The sequence below is a fragment of the Falco biarmicus genome, chromosome 8 (genome assembly GCF_023638135.1).
Source record: "Falco biarmicus isolate bFalBia1 chromosome 8, bFalBia1.pri, whole genome shotgun sequence".
In the NCBI taxonomy this organism is placed as follows: domain Eukaryota; kingdom Metazoa; phylum Chordata; class Aves; order Falconiformes; family Falconidae; genus Falco; species Falco biarmicus.
In genome coordinates this window covers 26,060,491-26,083,541 of record NC_079295.1, presented here as the reverse complement: position 1 = coordinate 26,083,541, position 23,051 = coordinate 26,060,491, and the positions used below count along the sequence as shown (strand labels likewise).

The 23,051-nt window shown below is 49.8% G+C and overlaps 1 protein-coding gene across 2 annotated transcripts in view; it reads left to right on the top strand.

Annotated features, from left to right (window-relative positions):
* Positions 1–1,542: 1,542 nt before the first annotated feature.
* The window catches only part of LOC130153583 (unconventional myosin-X-like), a 93,655-nt gene continuing 72,146 nt past the window's right edge, over positions 1,543–23,051 (top strand). The window contains exons 1-3 of one of the 2 annotated variants that reach the window (XM_056348609.1): positions 1,543–1,670; positions 15,603–15,701; positions 21,346–21,504. In XM_056348609.1, the coding sequence (XP_056204584.1) occupies positions 1,650–1,670; positions 15,603–15,701; positions 21,346–21,504 (279 nt within the window). In that variant the 5' untranslated portion in view covers positions 1,543–1,649. Of the gene's footprint in view, positions 1,671–10,634; positions 10,923–15,602; positions 15,702–21,345; positions 21,505–23,051 lie in introns of those variants that run through there. The other variant, XM_056348610.1, reaches the window with a different exon arrangement.

Genomic DNA, 23,051 nt, shown 5'->3' with positions numbered 1-23,051 from the left:
CCTGGGAAACAAGGGTAAGGTGCTGAGTTTATGAGTGCATTTGGGTTGCCTGGTGTGTTTGCTGGGAATAGGTTTGCCACTCCATTGCCAGACCTCCCTTGACATCCGGCTGTGAGGGTCATGCCTTGATGGGCAACCCAGCCCTGGATGACAGGAACCTCTGACAAAGCTTATCCACTGGAGAAGTCTGAGAGGGGACATGGGGTGCTGGAGATGCCTGCCAGTGGAGATGATTGGCAGGCAGGCAGAAGTAAAGGAGTGGTGTGCTTCTCAACTTTCCCATGGCTGTGAGGAACTCCACGGCCTGCTGGTCACCACCTAGAAGAGAGAAGGTGAACAGCCAAAATGGTTTGCAGAAGCAGCAATAGCAGGAGAGCAACCGTCCTCCTGTGGGGACAAGGCTGGTCATGGCAGAAGCAGCCTGATGACAAATGTGTGGCTGCAGAGAGCACTGTCAAGGACACTGTTGAGTTGATCTAATCCCCTTCACTAACAGGGTAATTGGCCTTGCGGATAGAAGTATTAGATGTGAGATAAGGACTGTAGTCAGGCTTCTGGCGCTGTCTTGCTGATGTTTTCATAAAACAGGGAAAGTGGTATAGATTAAGCTAATCCAGTGCAAGTACAGAAGAGGCTGGAGAGTCATGCCCAGGGTAGCTCCCAGTGACCTGGTATCAAAATGGAAGACGAACTGACAGCAACTGCTGTATTGGGAAACCTTAGCCAGATAGTGAAGGTGGAAGAGGCTGGTGGGGGTGGTCATCACAGGTTAGACAGTGACCGAGGTGTGACTGTCTTGTGGCAGAGGTTGGATAAGACGCTGCCATCTCCCTCAGAACCCTCCCTATGTTTTAAACAGTTTAAAAAGCACATTACTGACAAAAATAACCAAAACCAAAAACTTGTGGTGCCCCTCTCCCCACACCCACTAAATATCCTTTCTTTCAGAATAAATAAATAATTTCTTACTGCAAGAAACACCGTCACAGTGCAGGTACCCAGCTATGATCTGGCCACACTTCTTTGACAGACTTCACCCAGCCCCTTGCTCTGCGCCAGATCTTGGAGATGTAACTATGCAGCTCTACCAAGATCCCCGTTAATGGTCCCTCTCACTGTGTCGTGCTACGATGACCTGCCGAAGGGACCCAAACCCAGAATGTTTGCTGTTCCAGATGACATCGGTTGTCCTGCCGAAGCCGGCCCTCGGCTGCTCCGGCTGTGCACAGAGCTGGCGCCCCTTCCCCGCTGCCCGTCCGCGGGTGGCACCGGCCGCTCGGGCTCAGCCGGCCCCTCCCGCACCCCAGGCCCTTCTCGGCATCTCCCTCCCGAGATGCTGGCGCCGCCGCAGCCAGCGCCACCCGCTCCGCTGCTCCCGCACGCTCCGGCAGGCACCAGGCCGGCCGGCCCCGCCGCAGCCGCAGCCGCAGCCGCAGCCGAAGCCGCAGCCGCAGCCGCAGCGGCCGCGCTGCCCGCGCCCCGGAGCGGGGCGGAGCGGGGCGGAGCGGGGCGGCCCGGCCGCTCCCCGCTGCCCGCGGCCGCCGAGGCGGAGCCAGCGCGGCGCGGGGCCGGCGAGCCGTGCCTGCCCGGCCGCGGCGATGCGGCGCTGAGAGCCGGCCGGCAGCGCTCCCTGCGCGGCGAGAGCGCCGATGGACGCCTCCCTCTGCCAGGTAGGCAGCGGCGGCGGCGGGGCTGCTCGGCCCGGCCCGGGGCTGGGGGCGCGGGCGGGCGGCGGCCGGCGGGGCCGGGTGCCGGGGCGGGACGAGCATCGGAGCGCCGTGCCCGGGCTGGGGGCCGCCGGGCGCTGCCCCGGGCCGGCTGCGCCCCTGGAGCCGTGGGACGCCACGCTCCCCGCGGGGCTCGCCGCGGCCCCGCTGCCCCTCGCCCGGGCAGCCCCGGCTGCGCTTTGCTGGGCGCCGAGGGGCGGCGGGTCGTGCCCCAGCGCTCCCGGGAGCACCCAGCGCGGCACCGGGAGCCTGGCGGGGCTGCGGGGGCAGAGCCCGAGCGGAGCGCGGTTCCAGCGAGCCAGGCTGAGGGCTGCTCGCGGGAGGAGAGGATTTGTCGCAGGATAGTCATGGCTGCCCAGAGACGGCTCGCCGGCTGCTTTGATCCCCTGGAGCGACTGAAGGGTCCGGAGCCAGCCCCTGCCTGTGTGTGCGTGTCGCAGCTCGCCTCTCCGCACGTGGCACCGGGCCACGGCCGAGCCGGTGAGGAACGTGCAGCGGGAGGCAGCGTCCGCCTCAGCCCCCTGCCTCCCGGTGCTCTGCCCGGTCACCTCCTCGCCGGCGGGCAGCGGGCTCCTTCGGGGCCAGGCTGCCGTGAGCCGCGGGCTCAGCTCCCGCGCCCTGCCCTTGGGTGTTTGCAACAGCCGGGTCGGGCATTGTGCTGCTCAGGGGGTGCGGGGGGAGTGATGTGCAGCCTTAATGCACGTGGCCCGGTGCTGTGCACACCCCAGACCCCCCCAATATTCTCTCTGCCTCTTTCCTTGTCTGAGCATGCACAGGTTTCCAGCCCAGCCTGATGCTGCCTTTGCTTGTGAGGGGCAATGGGGTGCAAGGCTGGGGCGGCCCTCGCTGGCCTCATGGGCAGCAGCGGGTACCCATGACATGGGCAGTGGGCACGGCAGGCACCGTGAGGTGACAGGGCCAACCTGAGGTCTGCGGCTGAGCCCTGAAAGCCTCCTGTTTGGGGCCAGGGGCATCAGCTATCCACTGCACTTGGACCCTGCGTTGGTGTCCCAGTGCCTGGCCGTTGCCATGTCCTGGTCCTGAGTGCGGCGGGGGGAACTGGCAGCCTCCTGGGAGCAGCCCAGTGTCTGTGGGCTGGAGCAGCTGATGGGCTCAGGTCTGTCCCCTCCCTGGTGAAGCACTTTCTTTATCAGAACAGATGCTTTCCTAGATCTGGCCCCAGAGGAAGGAGTGGCTGCCCTGGGGACTGTTCGGCTGGGGCTGCCCTGTGGCATGCGCAGCACATCGCTAGGGATCCTTTCAGCCATTAACTGATTAACCTGCTGCTCCTGGAAGCCTGGGCCGCCTCGTGTCTAATCGGATGGAAGCCAGGGTTTCCCAAAGGGCCATTTCACCAGAGCCTTTGTGCCCATCTCTCTATCATGAGGAACCTCCTGGCTTCTTGCACCAGGAGTAGCCACCAAAGAGCCTGAGGCACCTGATGGGACTGGGAGGCTGGAGAGGGGATGCCCAGAGGTGCGTGTCTCAGCAAGTAGCACCCAGCAGAGGACAGCCTGCATTGTCCAACTCCACTTGTCCAGGCGTGATTCTGCCAGTATCTGGAGAAACAGGGATTTCCAGGGAAGGGCTGAGGGGCAGTCGTGAAGCCAGAGGCTCTCACATCTCTGTTACAGAGGCTTATCTCTCTTTTTGATCATGTGGGCTTAAACCCTGGTGAAGCAAGGTGTCCAAGGCTGGAGAGCTGGCGTGAGCATGTGTGGGAAAGCACCAAGCTTTGCTTTGCAGGAAAGGCAGTGGGGGTGGGAGAGAGGGAACTGGCTTCCCCAGAGCGGGAATGTTTGGCATTTGCTGCACCCCCGCCACTCTTCCTCATTCTCCATGGGGGGTTCTTGGTGGGAGGGCAACCCTTGAGCAGAAGGGAGTTGCTCCACCTCTTTCTGCTGCAGCAGAAGCCAAGCTTCTCCCTGGGGATGCATGTAATCCCTTACAATGAATAGCTTAAACCCTGGTGTGTTGTTGGTCTTGCCTTAGCAGGCTGCCATGCTGTGCTTGCAGCATTTAGATGCCATGCTCAGCAATGTGGTCAGTGTCTGAGGTTAGGTGGGGATGTCATGGGGCTTCCCAGCTTCGCTGGTTCCTCCCTCGGCATGCCTGAGACCAAAGGAGTTCCTAGTCTTTGAAGTTTATCTACGATAGGTGGTTTAGTGATGGGTTCAACCTACTTGTTGTCCTGGCTCTGCCAAAGGGGTGGAATAGTTTTGGCAGGTTGTGCCAGATTGACGCTGCTGAAGGGCCTCCTATATGCCATGCCCTCCTCTGACTGCTGACCCCAGGGACAGCAAGCTGGCAGGGTGTGTGCTGCTGCTGCCACCCTTCCCCTGCGGCGTCCCAAGTCAGCCAGATTAGAAAGCCTTCATCCTCAGCAAGTGGCACAGCACAAAGATGTGTGCCTCTGCCATCTGAGGTCTGGTGTGCAGCATGGCTCAGAGATGTGACGAATGACGCTTTTGCTCCAGCTGGGTATGAGCAGAGGGAGCCGAGGTGTGTGAGCTCCACCGTCTCCTTTCTTGGCTGCTGCAGTGAGTCCTGTGCCCAGACAGGGAGGAGGGGCCCCGGAGGCCAGGGCTGTGGCGCAGTGACGGATGATGGCTTCCCTGCGTGTCTGGAGTGTGGGCAGGATGTGGGGTGACACAGAGGATGTGACTCGCTCTCCAATTCCCCCTGAGGAGCAGAAATGTTGTGGCCAGGGTTAAAGGAGACACTTCTCCCATCCCATCCCATCCCTCTGCTCTCCAGTTGAAGTGACCAGCTGGCACAGCCCCATGGTCAGTCTGCACTGAGCATCATCTAGTGGAGCCACAGACACCCTTCTCCTTCTGCTCATGTGCCACTGGCCCAGAAATGCTGGCATTTTAAGTATTAAACAGTTTTCCTCATTGCTGTTTTGGTGAACTGCAATGCTTTTTCATCTGTGTTGTAAAATAACCCGCCCCAGTTCTTAAGCTTTCTGAGATGGGGAGAGAAAGGCAGGGGGGATCATGTGCTCATGTCCTGCACAGCTGTGCTGGTCTGAGCTGTCCTCTGTACAGCTGGCCTGGTCTTCACTTACTGTCCCCCATCCTCCCTTGGATGCAGCCCTTCTCTTCTTTGTGGCCTGGGACATCTACTATGAAGTTGGGGTTGGGGAGAGGAGCCACTTCCCCCAGGGATGCATGCAGACCAGGAGGGAGCCTCAGAGTAAAGTCCGTAAAAGAGTACAAGGGCTACCCGAGTTACCACTATGCATGCATCTGAGCTGCTTTCTTGGCCCCAAAATGAGGTGGGGAGCAAGCAGCTCTGCGAGGTCTCTTTTGCTCTGGCAGCTTTGCCCTGGCTGCTGTGTGGGTGTGCTGACTACTTGATGCAACTGGAAGTGTCTGACTGCTCCACAAAGCCATCAGCTAGTCTGGAGAGTGTGGCCATTGGCTGGTCATGTGATGTTCAACTATACAGGCTGTCCTCCAGGCATCCGATGGCTCCTTAGTCCTGGTGGAAATCATGTGTGTAAACATTTGCAGAGTACATGGGTAAGGAGAAGAACTGAAGGGACTTGCCTGCGAATGCATCTTTGCAGCGTGGAGCCTGTCTCATTCATGGGTGCGGCAGGTACAGGACTAGTCTGATTTTTGGTTGCACATGCAATCCTCACCAGCTTTGAGGTCTCTATTGAAGCTGCCTGGCTACATCATTCAGTGTCCCCAGGGAGGCCAGCTTGTGCTGGGTGGGGAGGGCTAATACATGGCATGCTGGATTAGGTTTCTTCAATAGCTTGGTTTGCCCTCTCACACTTCCTGCAGCTGGGAGAAGGTGGAGTTCCTGTGAGAGAAAAGTGTGGCCGGATGTCCTGGAGAATCCTTCCAGAGACTCTTGTCTGAGATGAGGGAAATGGTTCAGCTAACTTGGGTGACGCTGACCATGAGTGATGTGCTGTCTTTCCAGATAACAGTGAGCTGAGTGGCCATGTGTTAACAACTACTGGTTTAGGAAAATGCCGTCTTGGAAAGAAACGGTAGATAGAACATCATCTTCTTCAGCAGTGAGACTGCTCCGTGAAGGCGTATGCCCACCAGGCCCTTCTCCTCCCCTGAGGAACATGTGCTTTGCCAACTTTCCCTGATGACCTCCTAGTTTATTGAGAATATTGTAACCTCTTAGAAAAGAGGATCCGGAGACACTGGGAAGAGACAGAGAAATGCTGACTATTACATGCATGCTGCATATGTAATGCTTTCTGAGTCAATACCAAACAGAACAAACCCTCTCTGTTTAATTAGTCTGCATAGTTCAGCTAAAGAGAAATACCACTGTCCTTGAAGATATCTGTGGGGCTAGCATAGCATGGATGTTCCCTCCATCCTGGCTGCATCTCCTCAAAGCTGTTCAGAGTGATAAGGAGGCAGATGTAGGGCAAAAGGGCCTGGCTGCTGTGTTCTGGAGCAGAAATTGTGGGGAAGAAAGCTCTTGTGACAAAGGTGGCATGAAGAAGTGTCTGGCAGAAGAGAGGGAGTCCTGTTACCTCCCTCCTTAGGGCATTCATCTGGAGCCAGGCTGCGCGAGCTGCAGCCTTGTCAGATCCTATCAGCGACAGAGGGTGGGCTGGTGCAGGCGCTGGGTGGGAGCCCCCACGTGAAGGGAAGCTGCGTCTCCCTGGGCCACCCTGCAGCTGCCCATCAGTGCCTCCAGAACCACCTTGTACTGCTCTTGCTTCACTTCTTGCCTCTTTTTTTTTTTTTTTTCATAATAATCACAAATGTTTTGCAATTTACTATTTCCCATTTTACTTTAAGGAGAATGTGCGAGCTATTTAAATGTGATCATTAAGACCGAAACTTACGTGAGTCTGGGTTTCCTGGTTATCCTCCAGCTACCCTAAGCTCTGCAGTTCTATCTCCTCATTTCCATCTGAGATTGCACACTGTTCAGTAGCTCTGTAGAGCCAAGTCCCAGGGAAAAAAACTACGGAGGGCCTGTCTGCCATGCACCGCTTGGCACAGCGTTTGGGGGACTCTTGGCTCCTGTCATTAAAAATGCAATAATTATTGTAGCAACCGAACCAGTGGTGGGGCCTCTTGTAGATACAGTGATCAGCATATGTGATGAGAAGGTGGGAATTAGGGTTAGGGCCAGGTCTGTGTATTAGTCCTGTTTATTCCTGTTACCTGCGTCTTGAGCCAATGATTAAGATCTGGCTGAATCACACTTTCTGGAAAAGCTTCTTATTTCTGGAGGATTCCCTGCTTTTGCAGTTTCTTCAAGTGGTTACACAACCTTGTTTTAAAATAAATCCTGCTTAATTTCTTAAGTGTCTGGCAGTTCCATTAATTTTTGGGTCCTACTTTTCTTCTGCTTCATGAGAGTTTTTGCGTCCCAAATAACTTCTCTGTCTGCAACGAATTTTACTCCAGCACTGGGCTGCTGGCAAAGGTGAGACAGCAGGTAGCAGAGCAGTGGTCTCAGTACTGCCGGCAGCCCTGTCCTCTCGGCAGGGTGTAGTCAGATGAGTATGCAGGGAGGGAGGTGAGGTTTGTAGCTCATGCTGGGCCACATGCTGCTGTGGTCTCCTCCGCTATCAGTGTCTGGGCTAGATAGGGCAGCCCTAGCTCTGGCAAATCTACATAACGACTTTAACATTTCCACAAGTACTTTTGCATTACAAGGGATCTTTCTGAATAGCAAAAATGACTTGGATTTTTTAGATTTTCTTCTGAAGGCTTCTTTCTCACATCTCAAAGCATAAGTAAGTAGTAAACTTCCTTACTCCTGTTTATACATCCCAGACACGCATATCAGCTCTTGTTGCAACCAAATGTCCTGGGAGTTTCTGTTCGGCAACTCTCAATCCTCTTTGGGTCTGTGACTTTCCAGAAGTCATTCCTCTATTTGAAGTGCTCCTTGCATTCCTTCTCTCCTGAAGCTGACCTTTCAGTTTGGCTGTATTTTAATCCCATTTTGTTTCAAACAAGCGGCTGTGGAATCCACACAGCTCTGATGGTCTCATCCTTGTGGGTGCTTACTGATCTACCAGATGTTGGCATCTGCTAGTACTCTCAGCACTACTTTTGACTTTAGGCCCTTGATGAGGATACCAAACAGCACTGACCCTGTCTCTGCAAAGTTTTGATAGAAACTCATGCAATTAGTCATGATTTTCCCCATTCATAACAACTGTTTTGGGATCCCTTTGCTGCTGTTTGCTCTTCAAGGGCTCACTTTTTTCAGAATACTGTGTTCTTCATGAGCAATGCCATGAGAGTCTGTTGCTGTCCTACTTATCTCTTATGCTTGGGTGCAAAGAAGGAGGAAGTCTTTTTGACTAGACTTCTTTCTACGTGTTGACTGGCACTGGACAACGATAAAAGCTAGAGTATCCTTCAGCTGAAAAAGCTGAGGGCAAAACCACTGTGTTTTCCCTGGAGTTCTCAGACTAAGCAACCCATGGTTACTTGGGATAATCCTGCTATTGCCCCCATTTAGGCTCTGACCTTTCCAGTCTCTTGGATTTTCCTCAGCATTACCAGGCTTATAAAAAATTAGTATCAGCTGGTAAGAAACTTTACTGGACAGATCTCTGGGAACTCTTGGACCTGTTGATTTTCAAAATGTTTTACGTCCTTTCCATTTACTAATATACGGGAAAGCACTTCAGCATCTCAGTGTGATGCAAGAGGGGTGCTTTCCAGGGATGTTTATTAAAAACTTCTGCATGTCTCCATCGTTATTCATAGTGCTGACATCCCTATCTAGTAGTTGGATGCCGCTACTAGCACATGTCTTTGTCCCCGATGATTTTAGAAAATAGTGAAACATAGACTCTACTGTCTTTACTATCTCCCAACTTCTTACTCATGTGTGCTGTTTTCCCACTTCCACTCTTATTTCAGATCGGCTGGCAGTGCATCCCAGCTCAGAGGCACTCCGGTTGCTTTCTGGGTGCTGTTTGAGAGAAAGACACTGAGGACGATCAAACATCAGGAAAATGTTTCTTGCGAAGAGTTTTAAAAAACTGAGATTACTTTATTAGTGAAATGACAAATAGGTGAAGACATGGCAAAAGAGCAGAAAATAATGGATGGAGACAGAGAAGGTGGGTTGAATTCCTCTGTTCCTCCACCTCTGACTGCAAGAAAATTATTCCTAAATTATGCATAATAAACATTGCAGAAGAAACAATGTTTCAGGGCTCCTATCGGAGGTTTTTACAAAACACATTGCATTGTGACTGCTCAGAGGCATGATGCTGAAGCTCGTGTCTCTGTGATGGACTGCTGTATCCCTGTGGCTTCCTGAGGCCTTGAGCTCTCTGTGGACCTTGAATGCCATTCAGCTGTCCATCAGCCCAGCTTCAGCCCTGAGCCACTGGCCAAATTTGAGAGACGGATGGAGCTGTAAGGAAGCTGCCTCACTGTTTATTTGGTGGCAAGAGGGAGAGGAGACCCACAGCAATATCCAAGTTGAGGGCAGGGCAGGCTAAGCTAAGCTCAGCTCTTCACTTGCTCAGTTTGGAGCCATTAGCTGGTCAGGGGAAGTTTTGCTAGAGCCAGGCTGGGCTTTTGCACATGCCATGTTGCCTCCTTTTCAGGGCTACTGAGAAGGTGTGGGAAAGCCAGTGTTGCTGTGATGTGTCTGTGATATTCAGAGGCAGGAAATACACATCTGTAGATACCCATGTGAGTAATGTGCTCTAGGGAACGACTTGTTTTAATTCAGGTTTTAGGTGGGGAAGAGCTTGTAGAGAATGCATGAAAGTGGTGCTGGCATTTATGAACAGAACTAAATTTAGTATGCATTTTTGAGGCTGGTGAGAAGTTCCTAGGTGCTTGCGAACTCTGTAGAACTGTTGCTTCACCTGAGGACAGTGACGCTACTGCCTGCGGTGGAATTGCAGTGGCAGCTCATCTTGAACTGAGCCTGGAGAGAGCTTGCAGTGAAGTTTGGAAGGCTACATACCTGCTTCCCCTCTGTGCACCTTGTCCTCAAGGCAAAGGGCAGCCTTGAAGCGTGCAGAAAGTTGGGGGTTCACTCCCTCCACTCTATTGGCAAGGAGCTTCTGTGGTTGCTGTAGTGGGTGGTTGCTCCTTTGAGAAGATCAATAATTACTTTCAAGGACCAGGCATTTCCTGGGGGATATCTGAAGTTGGGAGATGTGCAGGAGAGTGGGGAGAAGAGAAGCTGTACAGCAGCCAAACTGGGGGAGGAGAGAGGAACAGAACAGATGGGAGGGGGAGGTGAAAGAGGGGTGGGAAGCAGTGCATATACATCAGTGACCAGAAGTGACAAACTGCTTTTAAATGATTTAAAACGCACAAGCCTTTTCCTGATACTGCTATTCTGCAGAGCTGCTGGCAGACTGATGGCTTTGCTCCTTAATTAGTAAGGAATGGGACTGCTAATTGGCAGGACTAGTCTGAGTCATGGGCTCAGCCTGGGCTGCAGCTCTGGAGCAGCAGGACCCACAGCTGCAGCTTTGCATTCAGTGCCATGAGCTGTGCTGGCTTGCAGAAGCTGCCTAGGCTCAGTGGGCTAGCATGTGGGAGCTATGTGACCTCCCCAGGTGCAAACTAGTCTGTTTTTGCTCTGCAGTGTGTCACCTTGTGCCTAATGAGAAGTAGACTTCTGTTTCTGTTATCCCTGCTGCTGCTGTTGCAGGTATTGTTCCTCTCCCTAGCTGCTCCAGGTTGGGTGCTGCCAGCTCAGCTGTTGTTGATTCTGTCTCTCTTACCTGTGGCCTCCTGAGCTGCCCCCTCCCTTCCAGCAGCTGGTCCAGGTTTTGCTGATCAGCTGTAACCCAGGGACTGGCTGGATGACTTCATTTCAGACTGACATCAGAAAAACAGCAAGGTTGCATTCCTTCCCATATGGGTCTAGGGTGTCAGGGACTCCCCCTCCCCACCAATCCTGTATCCATTAGCTAAGTCTCTTTATCTGTCCTATCACTTATTCATGATCATCTAGATCAATCTGTTGAAAAGTGCATTTGCTGAAATCTGATCCCGGCTTTGTCTGGATTGCAAGGGCCTTTCTAGCCCAGTCTCTGCTGTGTGGTTTGCAACCACAAAGCCTGTTGAGGCTGGGAAAGGAGCTGGCAGTGCAATGCTGCTTCCAAGCCTAGGAGCGTATGGATCCATTGTCAGGAAAAACACAAGGCTTGGAAGGCTAATACCCACTGAACAGCCATGGTATGCCAGGAGGACAAAGGTATGTATATACACAATACTTATAGCTGAAAAACTTACAGCACCCACAGAGATCTTGTGCTTGGACACACAGTGCAGGGGTATACATTTTTGAGACAGCCCTGCCCCTTGCAGAATGGCTGCAGCAGTGACTGGGGGTAGTTACCCAAACCAAGGCAAGAGCCTCTTGTCATGTTGTGTTTGCAGCTAGATCTGGAGGCTGAGCACCATGTTCATTCTAAAGAAAACTTTACAAAAACATCTGGTAGTGGAAATACTGGACAATTGTGTGCATCTTTCATACACTGAAAGGTGTCTTCCAACTGAAAGCACTTTTCCTTTCTGAATAACTCCTGGAAAACTGATGTGCCCATCCTGGTTAGTGCCCCTGCTGAGCATGCTGTTCCTGGGAGTTCCGCAGGTACGGGGTGTGTGAGTGCTGTCAGAGGGAGGCAGTGCTAACTGTCCCCTCGAATTCTGTGCAGCTGGGGCAGTTCATTCTTGCTTGTATGTGGGAAGAAGGGAGTTTCCAGAAGAGAGAGGACATCTTGGGGGAATGTGAAGATTCGAGGGTAGTCCAGACTATGCAGATTGGAGAACAGGAGATGATGACTTGTTTCTCAAGTGCGGTACGGTTGCAGAGCAGTGGCTTGCTCACATCAATCCTTGAATGTGTCCCCTGCTGGGCTGGGAGGCTCCGGAGGGGCAAAGGCACCTGCAGGTGCAGAGTTCTATGCCTAGTCCTCTGGAGCTTGCTTGGCCTTCAGTAGCTGGGTAGCCCATGAGGAGGGTGCACCTGCTGGTGGCTATATGCTCTGCTTAGTGCGTGGGTGTTTTGCTTCTGCAGTAAGGGTTGTGTGCTGCTTGTCTGCTTCTGTGCCCCTTCCCTAGGGTACAGTGTGCAAGGTGTCCCTCATCCTTTCCCTGCCAGCACAGCGTACTGCATCTGCTGAGAGGCAGATACAGGCAGGCGAATGCAAGAGGGAACTTCTGGTATCAGTCACTCTAAAAAAGGCACAGAAGGCCAAAGAACTCTGTGGCTTCAATTGATTTCTTGATAGCATGGATACCAGGAAGTGTTATTTATTTTCAAGTCTAGGATCCCAAAGTGCCAGGTGTTTATGTGAACAGAGAAAAATGATATCTTAGAGTTTGCTGTCCGCGATGGAAGACATCATGGTGTGAGAGGGTGAGGCAGTACTGGTGAAACACCACTCTTGGTATGCAAGCAACTTTATTTTCTAAATTATAACCCCATGTTATGGGATCACTTTTCAGGATTGTGCTTTGCTATGCGCTTTGCGGCAAGGCCAGTTCCTGGGCAGATTGTCACTGAGGCCATAGGAATGAAGATGCTGGTCTCTGAGAGTTTGTTTAACATCAGAGTGACCTATGCGTGCTACAGGAACTGTGGTACATTGCTACATTATTCTTTCTTACAGTATTTGCTGTTGTTGCTCCACTTAAAAACAACACAATCCCCCTAATGAACTCCTAGTTAAAAGAATTGGGAGGGGATGAGCTATTATCATTATATAAGTTACCTGTATCGTCAGTGTTCAGCCAGCTTTATTCCATGGAAAGCAGTTACACAAAATCATCACTTCGCTGTTCCTTAGCTGTCTTATAAGGTGTTCTCTTTAAATCGGTTGTTGCTTGTCGCTTCATTTTGTTGTTTGTCTCTGTATGTGGGTGAGATCTCCTGTATGTCAGTTTGAAAACTGAAGGGTTTTTACTCTTGTGCTGGGAGAGCTGAGGTTTCCTGGTGTCTGTGGGAGCTGGGAGCCCCCAGAGCGGGCAGGTCGCTGCTCTGCTTTGCTGCCCGTGCTTCTCCCGTGGAAGTTCTGCCTTGCTGCCTGGCAGTTCTTGGAAATTTTCTGCTCAATTTAATCCTTTCACCTGATCAATGAAATGTGTGGTATTGGGGGAGAGGGGAGTGATGTGAGGGCAGTCTCCTTGGTGTAACCATCTGTTTCTGTATTTAGTCTAGGGTCCTTGGGGGATTTCTTGTTTGGAAAAAAGAGCTGATGGAAAGAGATGCACTAAACAAACTTGGCCTTTCAGGAAATGGGGGCTATGCTGGGCAGAAGTTACAATAATTATTTGCTCTGTGGTTCCTATTCTGGCTGTCTCAGCATGATGTTCCTTCTGGAAACAACATAAATGGGTGCAGTTATTCTACTGGGCAGAGGCAATTGCTGTTGTAAAAACAGCTACAACACCAAAGTAAACTGAAGTAAGTTCTGGGCAGCTGAAATGCCACAGTGCCTGGGAATTTCATTGTGTTGCCTTCTACTCCTTAGCAGCACACAGAAGGATCTGCCGTAAGTCTGTAGGAAATGGTGCAATATTGTACAAAAGAACTGGGTCTCCTTTTGGGAGAATTTGTTACTACTTTTGTACGTGGACTTCTGCTGGGAACGGGGTCTAGGTCAGTCTGGGCTTTCTGATAATTTCTAGGTGTTGAAGACACCAGAGGGTTCTCCTTGTCCCTCTCCCCACTTTTTTTCCCTCTAAATTGTACCTTGTATGTAACAGTGTTCATGCTCATGGAGTGTCTCTTGTGTGTCAGGTTATCAACTGCTGCTATCTCCAAACTAATTTCCGAGCTCAGGGAGAGGAAAGTGTACGTAACTCAGCCCCCCTGGTCTGCAGGGACAGACCACGCATGGTTCTGCAAGCACGGCACACTCCTAATGCTGGTGTGCGTGTGTGCGTGCCATGGCATCGGGGTGCAGGGGAGTGCTGGCTCCTGATTAAACTGTGCTTGCCTGCAGGCTCTCAGCTTTGTGCTTCTGGGTTGCTGGTGTCTGAAAGCACTGAAATGCACTCTTGGGAATGAGTGTTCATAAGCATATTGGAAAACCTTTTCTTTCATACCACTGTTGGGAATTCCAGACGCAGCTTTGCTGTTTTCTGACTCTTTGATCTATACCGTGATGGTAGTAGGAGCCTTTGGTGAAAATAGCATAAAGATCTTCTACTAATGTGTGTTGCTGTTCGTATGTTTATGCAGAATAGTCAGAATGTGATTTGGGAAATGGATGATTTCTCAACAGCAATGTCTTGCCCAGATGCCTCAGGACACTTTGTCTCAAGCATAAAGAGTTTCAGAAAATGTAAGAGGATGAGATTAAGACCTTTATATAGTTCCTCAAAATCTGTATTCAGTGCATTGCTTACCAGCTCTCTGGGATCTTGAAACTTGAATTTGTAAAATAAAAAACAATTTCTTTCGATTGCTGTTGCTTACTGTCCATGAGAGTGATCTTTGCGCACCATCCTTGGTTTAGGTGCTGATCAGATGCACTGGTGCCTTTCATTCACTTTCTGAGGGGAAATTAATCTGCCTGTTGTGGAAATTCTAGAGAAGAACACAGCAGCAAAGCTAGAATTATGTAGGTCTTTTTTAATGTCATTAAACCCAGTTCCTTTATTGGGAGGACTGGAGGCTGGCCAATAGACTTATCTTCTACAATAAGGAAAATCCAGGGTACTAAAGTGTTTAAAGTAGTTGAAAAAACCCCACCTAAACTAAAATAAATCATTAAAAATAGAATTAGCGTTCCACATTTTGTATAATGTAATATAGAAATACTATTGTCTCACTTCAAACATAATAGGTCTAGAAGCAAAGAGCTAATGGTGCTGATGAGTTTAAGAGGATAGGAAGGGCTTTTATAATCAATAACTTCAGGGCAGAAAACAAATTAGGAAGAATGTAGGTCTATGAATCAATGAAAAACAGGATGGCCTTAACATTACTCAACAGTTCAGCACTTTGGCTTTTTTCTCAATACGTATCAAAGCAGAGTTTATGAGGTTTCTATAGGGAGACATGGAACAGATTAGTTTGCAATAACTGAAATGTGATGTGATGTTATGCCAAATTCTGTGTAATTGTGGGTCATGCTCTCCCTGATTCGCCTTCATGCTCCTGTTCTTTCCCTTGTACCCGGTCCCACGGTCAGACAGGGCAGAAGAGGCCAATCCAGCAAACTGATTTTCCCTGCACTTCTTTGGTAGGCAAGCAATGAGATCTGCTGCAGATCTCTGTATATATGTTACCAGAAATCTGGTTTTGTGCTCAGGATTGTCTTGAGAGACAATGAGCAACTAAGCTGTAGTGTGTGTGAAACTATCTATGTGATCAGGGCCATCCTATATACATCAGAGAAACACTCAAGTCATGTCATTTGCTGAAGGAAATTCTTGCAAGAGGCAAACAAAGCTCTGTGAAGTCTACTTAGCTGTTTGATGTACAGTGGTGTGTGGGTGTAAGAAATTGTAAACATGCTTTATTTACATTTTCTATTATTATTATTATTATAGCATGACTTTTAATGACCGGCTATTCCAAGTTTGAAAATATTTAGACAATTGACCCACTGTTCTGTGTGTTTGTATCTTTCCATGACTCTTTCTATAAAAATTGATGTTTCCTTACGCTAGTTTCTGTATGAGGCTGATTAAAACTGCTTTTTCTTCCTCTCATGTTATGTTAAAAAGTAAAAAAAAATAATCAAACCCAGTTTCTCTGAAAATGTAAGTAGGACTTGCTTAAAAATTTGAAGCAGCTGTAGCTTGGAAGTACCCCCTGAATCCCGCAGCTTCCTCCAGCTTTCCCTGGGTGTTTGCACCCTGTGTGCAGATCTTGCAGGCTTCAGTTCTTTCTGATGGGAGGTCTTCTGGTTTTTTGCAGGGTGCCAGGGTATGGCTGCGGGAGCAGGACCAGCTGCAGCCATGCACTGTCAGCTCGTGTGCGGATGGAAATGTGCTCTTCACTTCAGATTACGGCATGGTAAGTGAAGTTTGCATGACGCTGTAGCCTATGCAGAGTTGCAAGATGGACTTCTTTTTCTTGCATGACCTTCATGTTAAAAGGAAATGTATCAACTGAAACGCTACAATTCTGTCTGAAAAGTGACAGGGCTCTGTTGCAGACCGTGCCAAAGGTCTAACAAAGGTTAAAAAGAGAAGATTGTTCTCTTTCTTCTGTTAATTTGTTTGCCCATTTCACTTCACTTGTTTTTTCTTGTGCTGTCTTTGAAGGAGTTGCATTAACAGCCTAGCAAAACCATTATACTGGTAAAATGCTCCTAGGAAGGAGGCAGCTCCACCAGCTCAGCAGCCCTTTCTGCCAGAATGTGCTTCTTGCAAGCTGTGTTGCTGTGTAAGGGCTGTTGTGCTCCCTACCATGTGCTTCAGCAGCCTTCGCCATCAGCCCTCTGGGCCAGGGGTACGTGGCAGTGAGCTCCCCGCTTCCATGTCAGCCGGCAGCATCAGTGCAGGAGCTGTGCGCAGGACAGCTCGACAAGGCAGCGGAGCCCCTCTGAGAGCAGAGCTTTCTGCCAGTCATAGGAGCAAGCTTCTTTCCTCCCTCGTTTCCAGCCCTGTGCTCCTTGTGGTTCCCTGGCAGGCCTGCTGCAGTGCTCGTGGAGTAATATTGGTAGGAAGGGACCTCTGGGGATCATCCAAGTCCTCAGTGAGTCAGCTGAGCTTGTTAACCCTGGGAACACTATTCACTGCCTTCACTGAGGTTCTTGGTGAGTCAAACTGGTGCCTGGGCTGGGAGGAGGATGGGGAAATGGGCAGGACTGGTGCCCTCCAACAGTGAGCAATTAGATCTGCTCAGCTGTTTTGGTGAACAGTGCTCTACAGGCAGCTTCTTTCTTACAGAAAATTGGACAGGGTTTTACAGCCTCTTACCTGGCAAACAAAGGAGGGTGCAGGGGGAAAGGGGATTTAGGGCTTCGGCTTGTGGAGAGCCATTGCTAGAACTGTCATATTTTTTAGTCTTGCTTTGAAAGGGCTAGATTTCAAATGATCATTACTTTTTAAAGAGCCTAATTTTTTTCTTAGTCAGAAACTCACCCAGCAGACACATAAGTTTTCCATCTGGTCACTCCAATCTCTCAAACCCTTTCTGGAGGAGTTGCATTGTTTTGGGAGTGCTGGATAGTCACTAACTCATGTTAAGAGCTCACAAGGGAATTCATCACAGGTATTGCAGCAGCCTGTGGAGGGTCAACAAATTATGAGTACTTCTGTCACTCTCCCAGGCTTGCTCCTGTTTCTTCTGATATGCTTCTGTGGCCTTGGAAAACCCTCCAAACCCACCTGGCACCTCTGAAAGGACATCAGAAATCCCACTGATTTCTGATGCCAGCTGAGTGGGTGCACCCACTGCCAGCCTGTGTCTATGCTAGAAAAAGTGCACAGGATAATGCTGGGTAGAGTCACAGGTCTAAAAAAAGCTGGAGTTGGTTTTTTTTCCTCCATTAAAGAAGAAACCAATAGGCTGAAGGAGCGTGTGCTTTATGGCTTGTGTAGAAAAAGCACATGGTGATTGTTAAGGGGTTGAGTTTATTCAGTGCCCTGCACAACAGCTGTCCTATGTGCTTCTCTTGCCTGCTGCCTTTGTTGCTTCATAACTGTAGGAGGGACTGGCTGTCCTACCCCAGGTGAAAACTCAGATGAAAACATCTTCACTTTACTTTGGGTTGGATGGGCCAGTTGGTCCCTATGATTTTAAGGATCCCTGAATCTAGTGTCCTGTTTGCTGTGACCCATCATCCCTGCATCTCGGTGAGGTGAGAAGTGCAGTCATGCTTCAGAGCTTTTGCTGTTTGTTTTCACTTCCTTAAAAACACCTCAAGCAAGCAATCCATTGGAAAAGTGACTTCCTGGGAGGAAAGGTGGAGCCAGCACTTACACAACAAGATTAGAAACCATTGTCCAGGCAGACCAGCTGAATACTTTATGGATAACTTAGATGCTGGGTGAGAGCTTTGCTCACATGCTCAGGGTTGTGCTAATGGATAGATTTGAGGTTGAAAAGGAATAATTTCTGCCTTACTCAGCCTGGTGAACAGGGATGGCAATCCTCATTTTGGCTGTCTACTGGCCATGCTTTGCTTTGTTTCTGACCATTGCAGGGGCTTAGAGAAAGTCCTGGTTATTTTGCTCTGACCATGGACTAAATCTGAGACAAAATCAGTTTATCCTGGGGGGAAAGTGGAAATCTTTGACTGTGTTGTGAGGTGCCTGTGTGGTATTTGATGGCTTGTTTGTAGTTAGACTGACAGCTGATGTTTTTTCTTCCCAAACAATAAAGATCTGCTTATTAACACATATAACTTTCTGTTTAAGTATTTACTTGTTGAAAAAGGGATATTCCAGAAGCAGCTCTGCTGAGACTTGCTTCAGGCAAAATAGCCATCATCTTCAGCTCAGTAGTGCAAGCTGCTGAAGCCAGCCTGGTTTACCTTGATGGGGAGGATGTTCTTCCGAACTGCTCTCCTGGAAGATTGCTGGAGAGGTCCAGAAGTGAGCTGGGCTAACAAGAGCCCTTTTACTGGGGTGGCTGGAGGTGGGAAAGGGCCTGGCTGGCCTGGATCAGTGCAGCACCTTGCAAGCTCTAAGGGTGGAGTGTCATCATGTCTGTGTCATGTTTGTGTCTCAAACCTCAGAGGTCCTCACGGAAAGCCCCTTTGATACAATCTTGGGAACAAAAACCCCCACCACGTCTGTCTCCAGGACCATGGGTGATCCCTGCAGCCTGTTGATGATACAGTGACTGGAAAGTTGCCTCTACCATGGGGGGCAGAGGACAGATTAAAAGTCAACTCTCTCTCAGTGCCAGGAAAGGCCTGAAACCTCTCCCACAAGCCACAAGTGCCTTCCAGAGGCACAGAGACTCCATATCCCAACTCTCAGTGGGGCTGGAGACCCCAGCCTCTGCCTGAGGAAGGGTGGGCTGCTACAGGTTCAGTGATGAGCAAAGGTATTTGGTGAACCTCCCCAGCCTCAGGAGTGGACAGATGACGTCTTGGCCTCAGCTAGGGTGTCAGTGGGGCATCAGAGGGCTCCTCCAGGGAGTATATTTCACCTGTGTGGTGTCCAGAGGGTACCAGAACCAATGCTCCTAATCTACCCCTGGCAGTCCTGCCAGACCATCTGCTTAACTCCTTGAGAATCTTGGACCGGATTTTTTTTTTAGAGAGGGATGACTGAATTAACCCCAATCAGGTGGCTCAAGACATGTTTAAGAGGTGCTGCTGTAATCCTTACTTATAATTTACTTGTGTATTTAGGGCCCCTGTTGCTCTTCAGTGTCCCATTTTCTTCAGTGTTGCCTACAGATGGAATTAAAACAAGCTCTGACCCATCATACCAGTATTTTTCATGCATGGCAGCTTCTTGGCACAGGTGCTGCCAACTGCCTGGTATCTTTTGGGACACTTGTCCACTCAGCTTTTTCCCTAGATGTTTTCTTAAGGTTTCTCTTCTGGCCCAAATGGTCACAAGTGCTGACAATGCAGTGGTAAATAAGTAAGTACCAGGCAGATGTGAGGAAAGATCACATCATACTGTTTTGGAATTGTCCCCTTCCAAAAATTGTCCAAGTCAGCAGAGAAGAGAGAACCGGGGTGGTCTGCTGCCTCATGGTTTGCAAGTGCTGTGGTAATTTTGCTCCTGGCAGTCCGGTTCACGTTGTGCTTCTGAAGCTTGTACTCTGCCCTAAATTTAGGTGTCTCATTCTCCCTTCCTGCTCCCACAGTCCTTTTGTGGAAGTGCCCGAGGCCTCTGCTCTGAAGAATTAAAAAAAAAGTTTTTTGTTTTTTTGGGGCCATGCTTGCAGAGTGGGGGATGCCGCTGCTGGCAGAGTTATACCCCTCTGATACCCGAGTGCAGAAGTGGTGCAGAGAAGCCTGGAGGTGGCCTGTGTACTGAGGTGGGCTTTGTTCTATGCTGTTCATGAATGTGAACTATGTATCTTTGAAAGCCTCCTGGCTGGCAAGAAAATTGGACTGTGGGGCAGTCTCCCAGTGGAAGAGACCGAGTCCTTGTCACATTAGGTGTGACTGGGCAGACCTGAGTTGAATGCACCTGGGGACATGAACCCACTTCTCCCCAGCTCCCTCCAGGAACAGAGCTGCTGTTCTGACGCATGCAAGCTTTTGCAGGCATTGTGGGGGTCTCGTAAAGGGGTCCTGTGCCAGGGCATTCCTTCTGTGCACTGCCAAGGGTGCAGGCTCAGGGCTGAGAGGGGTGCTTGCTGGGCACCTGCAGTGCGCTGCGGCAATGAGTGCCCTGCAAGGACTCACGAGGGTGGCTCCTCGCCGGAGGGGGCAGGGTGACCTCATTCTGTCTTCAGCCTGCAGCTGCGTGGATGGCCTCTCCCTAGCAGATACAGCAGCCCGAGGACTCCAGGAAAGCAGGCAGGAGAAACCAGTTAGATGAATGCTATAGATCATGGTTCATTCCCTATGGAGTCTGTCAGTTTCTTGCTGGCACCTAGGAGGGCTGACAAGCAGGGGTGGAAATGAGATAGAGACCAGAGCCCCAGAAGGGAAGGAAAAGCCCAGTTTCTTTGGAAGGGTTACTGAGGGCCAGTTTGCTTGTTTGCTTCTCCAGACTGCCTGTATGAAGTCTCCTATCTGTCTGTCTTGGGTCTTACCATCTAGCACAGCTTGGGATGCTGGGTGGGAGATGGCACATGGTTGAATCCGAGAGTGGGAAGCAACTGAAATAACTTTTGTGAAATGCCATCCTCGTGCTTGAGGAGGAGGAAAGAAGGGCTGGGATGTGGCTATGGTGGAGGGGAACAGTCACATAATCTCAGCTGTGTTGAAGGGGGTGAAGAAGGTGACCTGATAGCTGAAGAGTGGGTTATTGAGGAGGAGGAAGCTCTAGCAGGAAGAAAGATGCAGCAGTTGAGGCAAGTAGAGTGCAACTGCATAGAGAGGGAAGTGGGTACTTCCCAAAGCAGTGATAGAAGTTAATAGCTGTCACTGTACAAACATTTTGAAAGCTGCATTGTATACATGCATGCCAGCATGCACACAGGATGTCAGTACTTTGTCTTCTCATCTGCTTTGCTTTCCTTTGCTCTTGACATGGCAAACCTCTCCCAGACACTCTCTGGCTGCTCCTATGGAGAGTGCAAGGCCAGACTTGGAATGTGAATAAGCTTTGTCCCAGCATCCCCTCAGTCAAAAACATGATCTCATCTGTATTTTGTGAAAGACTGTCCCTGGTCTCTTGGGAGCAGCTGCCATCGTCATTCACAGTCATGAGTGCGGTGTGTAATACCTGTACAGCCTAGTGCAGCTGGAGGCTGGTGCCATGCTCCTGCTAAGGGGATTTTGGTAAAAATCAAGTAACCTTGCATTGATCTGTCCCTGTCAGTAGCAAAGGTGATAGACTGACTCTGTAGGAAAAGTAGGGATTGTGCTGTATGGTTTCTGACCAGAGTGCTCAAATATGTAGGAACAGAAATGGAAGAATAACTATAAAAATATTGAGCAGATCTGTGCCTTATTCATTTCCTTTTCCAGTGCTGAAGGATAAAGCTGTGGAAAGGGGCACGTTTCTGGTAGGGAATCAGACCGTGTGCCTAGGTGTCATGAGCTTATTTGCCTTTCTTCTCATTCTTCCAGGTATTCCAGTATCCCAGGGCCTCTCTTTCCAGAGAAAAAGTGTTGCCAATGCACCAGACCAGTGTGGATGGGGTAGAAGACATGTCCATGCTGGGAGATCTGCATGAAGCTGCCATCCTGCTCAACCTGCACCAGCGCTATCAACAGGGTAACATCTATGTAAGTGCTCAAGCTGGGCCACGTCCCTTCTGGCTAATTATTCTTGTTTCGCTTCGGGGCTGCCACTTTGCATGTGAAATACTGATTTTACCATTGTTTCCTGAAAGCATTGTTTCATGTGGTTAGAAATGGAGGTTTTTTCTGCCTTGTCAGCTCCATCAGCCCTGTAAGATCCTATCCCTACCAGAGGGACCTCTTTGCATCTATAGAAGAACTTCCAAAACATGAACATTCACCTCTAGGCCTTGTGGCAATTCTGCAGCTCTGTGTCCTCCATGAACATCTGTGTTTTACAAGCTGGCATTCATGTTCCCCACATTCCCCATTGTTGCTGTTCAGAGGTTTATATGGCTAAGCAGACTGGAAAGTGCAGCATACACAGGTTGCAGCTGAGTATCCCTCCTGATCTGGACAGACAAAGCTACTGCTCAACAAAACTAGGAAAGCAAACCTGTTGCCTAAATCTGCTTTTACAAGCAGTTGTACCTTTTCTGAGTTGCTCTGCTCTCCTTGCACAGGTGAATACTCAAAGCATCTCGTAATTTCCCTCTCAGGCCTTCAGGAAGGAGGCAAGCATCAGAAAATGGACCTGAGAGGGAAAGCACACCTGGGATGAGGCATCCCTGGAGTGCTGGAATGGCAGTGGGCTCTGCTGAGACTTGAAGGGGACAAGGAGTGTATATTACAAAGAGTGTCATTTACCTTGGTAAAAACATTACCTTGCTTCACTCTTACCTTGCTTGTCCATGCTACATACACCCAGAGCTTTTTGGATTATGACAGGAAAAATGTAAATCTCTGTGTTGCACAGTAACTGTTACCAAGGCAACCAAACCATATATACCTGTATTCCAGGAAATGATCAATAAAGTGACCCTGTTTCTGAACCATCTCTTGCACCAGGATGCAGAGGAGGCTGCAAATTCTCTCTTTGTTGCTGTAGACCCTCTTGCCTACTGTCTGTCAACACAGCCTTGTGATCTTGTGGCAGAACCCACGTGTACATGCTCTTTTGATGGCCCTTGGTCCCTTTTCAGTCTATGTCTTGCACTAGAAATGCCACAACACCAGCACTGTGACAGTGTCACAGCAGCTGTATCTCCTTAGGCCTTTCCTCTAGCTCTGATGTGTCATTCCTTCATTAGTTTTGTGCCTTCTCCATCCAGGTGTAAAATTTTAAATAGGATGTCATTTTTTGCCTGTGCATAGTGCCTGAATGTGTCAGCTGTGCACCTCAGATCTGAATTTTTGGGGTTTTTTTTGACATTTATGAAGGAGCCAGACTTCTGTAACATGCTCAGCACTGGGAAGAACTCCTCAGTGAAGGATTGTAAGCCCCTCCTGGAGTGGGACTGGATCTGGGTATATGTTTGTGCAGCGTCTGACCTGGGGGTCACCAAACTGTACAAGTGCTGTTTTGCATTTCTGCAGTGCAGACATTAATATTGCAGTTACCTTATTGCTAATTATAAGTTTTTGCCATGGCCCAGCTGCATATAGTTTTCATTTAAGCAGGAATTGGGAGTGTCAGCTGTAGTGTCACCTAA